Raw genomic sequence first — 10,284 nt, 5'->3', positions numbered from 1 at the left:
TACAAAATAATCATAAGGAATAAGGTTTTGAAGTGTCTGTCCTGATATAAGAAAGCTGAGGGGAAAAAATGTACTTTCTTTTATTATGCCAATTAGATTGACTCACATGTGCGTCAATAGACTCTTAAAGATGAATCAGGTAATGAAATAACAAATACATTTTTCTATTAAATGAAATGACTGCACAGGAAATGGTGACCTCCTTATAAATTGGCTAAGTTGACATTAGTAAGTTGTCCTGTTTCCCTGTTTCTCAAGCATTGATTAGTTGAATCAGATTTGTTAGTAATGCCCCCCCCCCCAGGTATGCTTTGAATAACATTGCCTGTGTGGTATAGGGGTAAATTTACTAATGGTTAAAGAAGCCCTTTGATAATGGCTTATAAGAATTGTATAGGGGATCTATATGCTACTGTATTATTCTACTGGCAATGTACTGGTCATCAACATGTAGTTCAGACAGATTCCATCTCACTCCTGGTAAAATGTCTACCACAACATATTCAGCATTCTTGATCAATGACTTGGCTTGAACTGCAATACCTTGTTTAGTTCTGGTTGGTGATTTATATGAAGGGTTGGTTACAGTCTGCGGGCTAGGAAAACAGTTGACATCAATGCTTGTAATTTCATGATTTGATAGCATCAAATGAATCACTAGGCTACTGTACAGACTCAGAGCCATAATGCTTGCTAGGAATAACCACATAGTCTAGAAAAGGTTATTTGAAGTTGTCGGCTTGATGAGTCAATGATGAAACAGTGGGACTCCATGCTGATTGGAGGACCCCTTTTTCAAACGCAACCTCTTTTTCAAATGGAAGCTATCATGTGTATGTATTTCCCGCTCATGGTAGCATATGGCATCTCATGATAAAGGCATGTTGCACCAAAGTGAAGGGGGGAGTGGCCAAGTTAAAATAAATATCTGTTTCCATAATGGCTTCTTGCTCTCTGGGAAGACAAAAACCTGTAAGGTGGTAAACGATCAGCGTGTCCACTCACTCTAATGTAGGCCTACCATGTGGTCTGGTACCAGGCTATTGAATCACCACTTAGCAATTGTTTAATAATGTTGCATGGCATTGTAAACGGTGACAATTTAACCTATTGTTCAAAACAAACCTATATTGAGACGTTGATGAATGCTGTGATCTTGAATGTAACCCTGATCCAATGATTTCTTATCTCTGCAGTGTGCCTGGACTCCACACAGTCTATCCTCCTGTTGCTGCTATTGGCCCAGCTGCTTGTCCTTTCATGGTCACGCCCCACCATCAAGTGCCCCCTCTGTGCCCATCTGACAATGATGGTCCAGCAAATGAGAAGCCTGCAGATGCTGACAAGTAATCTACAGGTGAGTGAGTTGACCATAGTTTAGTAGGCACAGCACAGTTATTGCTAGTCAACATACTCTCAATCTGTGACCATCCAATATAACTCTTATCTATGTCCTCTTAATTTAGAGTGAAAGGGATTTCAGCGGTATAGAGCTTATGGAGTACAACCTAGACTCTCTTCCAGAGATGGAGCACACCGCAAATCACCTCAGTTCACTAAAGGTATGTATCAGTCTTCTCAAGTCCAGTCCTTATTGCATGCTTTTATCTGTCTCTCTCTAAATAACTACAGTGCCTTCAGAAAGTATTCACATCCCTTGACTTTTTCCACATTTTGTTGTGTTACTAAGTGGGATTAAAATGGATTTAATTGTCATTTTTTTTGTCAATGATCGACACAAAATACTCTGCAATGTCTAAGTGGAAGATTTTTATTTTTTTATTTTTTATGGAAAATAAAACACTAATATATTTTGATTAGATAAGTATTCAACCCCCTGAGTCCCCCTGTTAGAATCACCTTTGGCAGCGATTACAGCTGTGAGTCTTTCTGGTTAAGTCTCTAAGAGCTATGCAAACCTGGATTGTACCATATTTGCCCATTATTCTTTAAAAAATTATTCAAGCTCTGTCAAGTTGGTTAATGATCATTGTTAGACAGCCATTTTCAAGTCTTGCCATAGATTTTCAAGCCAATTTCAAGTCAAAACGGTAACTAGGCCACTCAGGAACATTCAATGTTGTCTTGGTAAGCAACTTTAGTATATATTTGGCCTTGCCTTTCAAGTTGTTGGACTGCTGAAAGGTGAATTTGTCTCCCAGTGTCTGTTGGAAAGCAGACTGAACCAGGTTTTCCTCTAGGACTTTGCCTGGGCTTAGCTCTATTCCTTTTCTTTTTATCCTAAAAAACTCCCTAGTCCTTGCTGATGACAAGCATACCCATAACACGATGCAGCCTCCACCATTATTGAAAATATGAAGAGTGGTACTCAGTAATGTGTTGTGTTGGATTTGCTCCAAACATAATGCTTTGTATTCAGGACAAAAAAGTTAATTTCTTTGCCACATTTTTTGCAGTATTACTTTAGTGCCTTGTTGCAAACAGGATGCATGTTCTGGAATATTTGTATTCCTTACAGACTTCCTTCTTTTCACTCAGTCATTTAGGTTAGTATTGTGGAGTAACTACAATGTTGTTGATCCATCCTCAGTTTTCTGCTATAACAGCCATTTAACTCTGGAACTGGTTTAGAATGGGAAGAAATTAAGAAAATGTACGCACTCACTACTGTAAATCGCTCTGCATAAGAGCGTCTGCTAAATGACTAAAATGTAAATGTAAAATGTTTAAAATCACCATTGGACTCATGGTGAAATCCCTGAGCGGTTTCCTTCCTCTACGTTAACTGAGTTAGGAAAGACGGCTGTATCTTTGTAGAGACTGGGTGTATTGATACACCATCCAAAGTGTAATTAATAACTTCACCATGCTCAAAGGGATATTCAATGTATGCTTTTTTTTTGCCAATAGGTGTCCTTATTTGCGAGGCATTGTAAAACCTCCCAGGTCTTTGTCATTGAATCTGTGCTTGAGATTCACTGCTCGACTGAGAGACCTTACAGATAATTGTATGTGTGGGGTACAGAGATGGGGTAGTCATTAACAAATCATGTTAAACACCATTATTGCACATTGAGTTAGCCCATACAACTTATTATCTGACTTGCTAAGAACATTTTTACTGCTGAAGTTATTTAGACCAGCCATAACACAGGGGTTTAATACCAATGTCTCAAGACATTTCAGCTTTTAATTTTGAATTAATTTCAAAACATTTCCTTTACCGCAATTGTAAATGTCCCTCAGTCAAGTATTGAATTTCAAGCACAGATTCAACTGCAAAGACCAGGGAGCTTTTCGAAAGCCTCATAAAGAAGGGCAGTGATTGGTAGATGGGTAACAATAACAAATCAGACATTGAATATATCTTTAAGCATGGTCAAGTTAATAATTATGCTGAGGTTGATGTATTAAACCACCTAGACACATCAAATATGCAGTTTTCCTTCTGAACTGAGCTGCAGGACAGGAAGGAAACTGCTTAGGGATGTCACCATGATTCCATTGATCAACAACATTTTAGTGACTCCACAATAATGACGTAAATGACATAGTGAAAAGATCATAGAAAATAACATGCATCTTGTATGCAACAAGGCACTAAATTATTACTGCAAAAAAACACGGTAAAAGAGTAAACTTTTTGGCCTAAATTAAAAGCATTATGTTTGGGGCAAATCCAACACAAATCACTGAGTAACTGCCTCCTTATTTTCAAGCATGGTGGTGGCTGCATCATGGTATGGGTATGCTTGACATCGACAAAGACTGGGGAGTTTTTCAGGATGAAAAGAAACGGGAATTTGAAAAGAATAATGGGCAAATATTGCACAATACAGGTGTGCAAAGCTCTTATGAGACTTGCCCAAGAAGAATCACAGCTGTAATCTATGTCAAAGGTGTTTCTAACATGTTGAATACTTGTGCAACAACTATATTCTAGTTATTTAATTTGTATTCATCTTTGTTTTTTAGTTATAATTTTTCTTCCATTTTGACATTATATAGTATTTCGTGTAGGTTGTTGACAACAAATGACAATTACATACTTTTTAATCCCACTTTGTGAGACAACAAAATGTGAAGAAATCCAAGGTGTCTGAATACTTTTGCAAGGAGCAGTATACAGTACCAGTTATCTGAAAGTGACATAAAGTTCTATAAATGTAGTGACTTAAAGCAACATAAATGTATTCCATAATTCATCACTGCTCAGTTTATTTAATCTATTGTGAGGAATGCTTCAGGGGTGCTTTATAAATTCACCAGGAACACTTTTCAGAAGATTTTTTGACGTTGTACTAAAAATGCGTTTAAAACACAGTGTCAAGTCCCCAGTCTTTGGAATTCACAACTTGTCGCCCTCTCTTCCCTTTTCCAGCTAAACAACTCCCTCTCACAACTTTACACCGATCTCTGCTCCTTTAAACTGCACGTTGACTGGCTGATTGATGTCCGAGTCAATATGAGCCTGCCAGTCTCTCCCAAGACAGTAGAGGTCACTAAAGGCCTGCATAATCTCTCAAGCCTCTGTTCGACTGCACTAAAGCAGGTAGGTAGCGCAATATACTCTGGGTACAGTTCTAGGATCCACTTACGCGCTCAAATTCCTAACCTTATCCATAAGTGAGGGAAAATGTAACCAACCTTAGGTCAGAGTATATGGGCAATGTCATTGTACTCCACTCAGATCAATGTGATACAAAGCTGAAGTGGTACAAAAAGAGCTGACTAATGTCAATGGTAGAAAGCTTAATGTACCCAAGCATCTTAGCTTAGTCACTGTGTGGAAAGAACATCTATATAATATAACAAATATGGAAAAGCTGTTTGGATTTTGATAATTCACTGTGGTATGTTCAGATGTTATATTTGACAGTAACATAAGATTCTTAGTTCGCAACATTCTAACTTTTCCCACACCCTTTCTTCCCCCATTATAGATTGCATGCACACTACCCCAGATTTCCATTCCCTGCTTCCCAACACAACTCACAACCTGGGATGTGGCTCTCCTCTCCTACAAGATTCCTGAACAGTTAAGATTCTACTGTCAATGGTCTACCAGAGTGCTGCTCTTCCTTAGGTCACAGGTTCAGGGCCTTTGACATAAAGTTTCCCGTCATCTAGGTTCCTACTCTGTGCAACAACAAATGCCTTTCTCCAAAGCACTGTTAACTTATTCAATTTAACTAGAGGTTTTACTTTTCTAAGTACGCTTACTTACTGTGAATGCGAATTGTGTTCAACTTGAGTATCTAAGATTCAGCTTACTGTAACATGTCATTCTTTCAAACATAATGCACTCTATAAGGTCAATTGCTTTTTACCTCACCCTTTAGTCTTAGCTCATTTAAATGTTGAAATGCAAATTCTATTTCTTTAATATACAGTCATTTATAATATCCTTATTACAGTGCTGTTACTGAATAATGTGATTGAGTTAGGGTTAACCCTAACCCTAAATCTGAACGAGCCTATGACCCTGTTTTGTATTGTGTTTACTGAATGTACAGTTATTTATTAACCAAGTGTCTCATATCTGAGCCTATTATATTTGTGATGCTGGCATCACATATTTTTATAAAAATACATGATAATATCCATGGGATTTACCCATTTAAAATAAAAGACAGTGATATATGACCATGTTGTCCTGCATTTCTATACACAAACTGACATACTATTTGCGTAACTTAATTGAATGGTATCTACATAATGACTTCACAACACATTTATAATGCTTTCATAGCAGTACTACCGACCCGTAGAACTCACTTTCGTCATCATGAAGTGCTTCGAGAGGCTGGTCAAAGACCATATCACCTCCTCCCTCCTCGACACACTCAACCCACTCCAATTCGTCTACCACCCCAACAGATCCACGGACGACGCAATCGCCCTTGCACTGCACACTGCCCTTACCCACCTGGACAAAAGGAATGTATATGTGAGGATGCTGTTCATCGACTACAGCTCGGCCTTCAATACCATAGTGCCCTCTAAGCTCACTGCAAAACTCACGGCCCTGGGACTGAACTCCTCCCTATGCAACTGGGTCCTGGACTTCCTGACGGGCTGCCCCCAGGTGGTGAAGGTAGGCAACATTATCTCCTTGACACTGATCCTCAACACGGGGGCCCCACAAGGGTGTGTCCTCAGTCCCCTCCTGTATTCCCTGTATACCCATGACTGCGTGGCCTCACACAGTTCCAACTCTAACATCAAGTTCACTGATGACAAAACAGTACTAGGCCTGATTACCAACAACTACGTGACAGTCTACAGGGAGGAGGTAGGCACTCTGACGGTGTGGTGCCAGGTAAACAACCTCTCACTCAACGTCAGCAAAACAAAGGAGCTGATTGTGGACTTCAGGAGAAACCAGGCTGGGCACGCCCCCATCCTCATCAACAGGGCCGCCGTGGAGACGGTCAAAAACGTCAAGTTCCTTGGCGTACACATCTCAGAGCAGCTGAAATGGTCAAATCATGCGGACACCGTGGTGAAGAAGACACGACAACCTCAACCTCTTCAACCTCAGGCCGTCCCCGATGGCCCTCACAGTGTTCTAAGGCTAAGAAGATCATCAGGGACCCCAGCCACCTGAGCCACGGACTGTTCTCCCCGCTTCCATCACTCAGACACGGGCAGTATAGGAGCATCATGGCAAAAACTGAAAGACTGGCCAATAGCTTCTACACCCAGACCATCAGACTGCTGAACAGCCACCACTAACCAGCTACCTACTCCCCCTGTCCCCCCTCCTGCCCCCACCCACAGACCAGCTAACTGCTCCCCCCGCAGTAGTGCTTATGACCTGCTTATGAATGCATTATGTATAGGTTATGATTGTGTTATGAAGTCCTTATGTAGGTACCCTTTAAATGAAGTGCCACCCAGAACTTTGCTACACATGAACATGTAACACTGATGACATATTGCTAACACAGCTAAAGTGACAGTACAGTTGTAAGTTGCGTGGTAATGCTAGTCGCAGAGAAATGTATCCCCCAAGGGGGGCTGGAGGGGTTAGAAAAGATGTTGGGCAGGATAGCTGGTGGTCCGATGGGTGGCGGTGGGGGAGATAGTTAGATAGTTGGCAAGCTGGAGGAAATAGAGTTGGCAGGCACTCAAGATACGAGAGGATCGCACTATAAAGCTGTTTTGGTGTGTGACCCCCTTCAGCTGTTCGGTTTGTCAAATGAGGGGAGAGAGGGAGTTGGAGAGAGAGACAGAAAGAAAGAATGAATGAAAGAAAGAAAGACAGACAGACAGACAGACAGACAGACAGACAGAAAGACAGAAAGACAGAAAGAAAGAGGCACAAAACAAGTGGAAAAGTTGAGGAAAAGAGGTAGTAATTGGAAAGCCTGTGATGGAGTGTGTGCCGCTTGTTAAGCACAGGTCACACACAGATGGTTATCCAAGCACAGGTTTGTCAGAGTGGCATGCCCTCTCTCGCTCCTCTTCAAAGGGGAAATGCTGCAAGCGTGGAGGGAGAGAGATAGAGAGATAGAGAGAGCGAGAGCGAGAGCGAGAGCGAGAGCGAGAGCGAGAGCGAGAGAGAAAGCGAGAGCGAGAGAGAAAGCGAGAGAGAAAGCGAGAGAGAAAGCGAGAGAGAGAGAATGTGTGTGTCCACTATCTATGAGAGAGAGAGTGGAAAAAGAGAGAGTGTCTAGACAAGTGTTTGGATAGACACAGGCGTTAATTTGTTGATTGACAGAAAATATTGACTGGCCTCCACAACAGGCAGGGATACAGATTCACTGCAACCTGTCTGTGAGGAACATCACAATATCACTGTGAAAGGGACTGAAGTCAACCACAGAGCCAAAATGACAGTAAGTAAGCCATCCTCTCACCCCATTTTCCTCTGAAACCAAGAAAGAATTAGGAGCAATGTGTTTCTTTCAGCCAAGATTCATCAAGGTTTAGGTAGACATTGATAGAAGTTTTCTAAGATGCTGACTTGTTCTGAAATGGATTTAATCCAGTTTTACTTCATACATTTCTTCTAAATGTATTAATAAAAAGTACTATTTTATTGCACTGTTATATAAGGGGGGGGGGGGTAACACTTTATAATAATTTTCATGCATAAGCCATTGTAAATGCTTATACATGTTTTTAAATGCTTTATTAAATGATTATAAATGCTATAAAAGCTTATGAATTGGAATCCTTGTAATGCGTATGAATGCTTATAAATGTTTTTAAATAATGAAATACCTATTTATTAACAGTTTACTAATGCTTGTTCATGATAGGTTTTATAAAGCATTTACCCGTTATATTGATTCATATTCATATCAATCCAGACTGTTTATGCTTACACTGTTGATACAGAATGTTCCACTATTGTAATCCATATTGAGTAGTAGACAGAAGTGGGGTACAGGACAGGACAAGTTTAATCCCAAACCACACGACTCTCTTTCACCCAACACAAAGCTACAATAACAATAATAATAACAAGCCATTTAGCAGACGCTTTTATCCAAAGCGACTTACAGTCATGTGTGCATACATAACCAAGGTGTTAAGTCCATGTCCCTACAGGCTATTCAGGTAATGCCGTGTTGGCAGGGGTCTGTGCTGGGTTTACCCCTGTGGAGCTAGCTATGCCACAGAGACATATATATCCTTGGTTGGATATCCATGGCTCTCTATGTACTAATGGGGTGTCTTGGGGTCAATCCGGTCGGCTAATACAGAAAAATCCCACAATCGCCCTCCTGGTGCCAATCAATGGAAAAGACAACAACCAATCAGAATAAATCAAAGGCTTTGTTGAAATGGGAGGTGTCCAAAAACTGTCCATCAAGCTGTTCATTGTGCTATAAAGGGATGTGTTTACATCTGGTTTAGTGCTGCCAAAATCGTCATGACGACAAGCATCATGACAGATATCTGTTATGTTCCCATCTCCGCAGGCTGCCACGAGACTATTGGACGAGATGTGCCATCTCACAGCCCAGTCGCTTACATCACTGGAGACCTCGGACCACTTCCAGGTGGTCAAGATGTTAGGGGAGGGGTCGTACGGGAAGGTCATGTTGGCTGTACATAGAAAAAGAGGTAAACTATGGGTCTGTTTTAATCCTAAACCCAGTTTACCTGGCCTCATATCTCCAGAATTTCTTTCTTTCTTTTGTTCTGATCACTTTTCTCTCTCTTCCTTCCCTCAAGGAACTCCAATGGCCCTGAAGTTCTTTCCTCGTGATTCTACAAATCTCTTTTCCTTTTTGCGAGAGTATAACCTCTCCCTCTCCTTCTGCACCCACCCGTCCCTGACCAAGTCCCTGGGCATTGCCTTCTCCACCCCCTCACATTACGTTTTCGCCCAGCAAGCCAGCCTCTTCGGTGATCTATACGACGTCATTGTCCCTGAGGTATAATATACAGTATGTGTGAAGAACTTCCACTCCCATGAGACATTTGTCAGTATTCTCTTATGAAATTTTGGTAACTAACAGAATGGGAAATGTAGTTCAACTGTGCCTCTCTATGTCTCAGGTGGGTATGGAGGAGGACTGTGTCCAGAGGGTGGTTTCCCAGCTGTGTGGTGCCCTAACGCACCTCCACTCCCTGGGCTTCGTCCACCGTGACGTCAAGCCCGAGAACATCTTCCTGGTCGACGCTGCCTGCCGCTGGGTCAAACTGGGCGACTTTGGCATGGCCAAGGCCACAGGAACCAAGATACCTGGTGTGTGGTACAGCTCTGCTTACTGTACGCCCGAGGCAGAGATAGCGAAGGAGTTGGAGGATAGTAGCCATAATACTGCTTCAAAACCTGATGGAGGAAATGGGTTGGACAACAAGATCAAGAGGGTGTGGGTGTCGGTGGAGGCCAGTACAGACTGCTGGGCCTTGGGGATCCTCATCTACGCCATGCTGACTGGCAGTCTACCCTGGATGCAGACCGCATCCAACGACCGCTCCTACATCAAGTACAAAGAGTGGTTTGACCAGCAGAAAGATCAAGATGGTCAGGACGATGAACGAGACATATGGGGGGAAGGAAAAGACGAGGACATCATGATGAGTTTGGATGAAGACAAGCGGAATCTGAACGAGAGAAAATCCCATCCGGTCGCCCCCCAGTTTACCTGTTTCACCCCACTAGCCTGCTCCCTTTTCCAGGCACTACTCCACCCGCAGCCTGGGCTTCGCGGTAGGCCCAACGATGTGCTGGGCTACCTCGGAGGAGACTGGTTGCAGGAGAAGGAGAAGATACGGTTGGAGGAGGAGAGGAAGAAAATGAGAGGGCGAGAGGTAATCAGGAACGAGAAAGAGAGGGAGGGAAGGGGAGAGGGATAA

At 42.1% G+C, this 10,284-nt stretch overlaps 1 protein-coding gene across 1 annotated transcript; it reads left to right on the top strand.

Annotated features, from left to right (window-relative positions):
• Window positions 1–288: 288 nt before the first annotated feature.
• On the top strand, window positions 289–10,284 carry LOC311132496 (serine/threonine-protein kinase SBK1-like; the record flags this gene model as incomplete). Its single annotated transcript, XM_084165777.1, has 7 exons — window positions 289–304; window positions 1,197–1,357; window positions 1,467–1,562; window positions 4,343–4,513; window positions 8,898–9,042; window positions 9,154–9,356; window positions 9,481–10,284. The coding sequence occupies 7 exons, from the start codon at window positions 289–291 to the stop codon at window positions 10,282–10,284; spliced, it is 1,596 nt and encodes a 531-aa protein (XP_084021903.1).

The sequence above is a fragment of the Coregonus lavaretus genome (genome assembly GCF_964263955.1).
Source record: "Coregonus lavaretus genome assembly, chromosome: 7".
NCBI classification, from domain to species: Eukaryota; Metazoa; Chordata; class Actinopteri; order Salmoniformes; family Salmonidae; genus Coregonus; species Coregonus lavaretus.
This window is presented reverse-complemented; position numbering and strand designations above follow the sequence as displayed.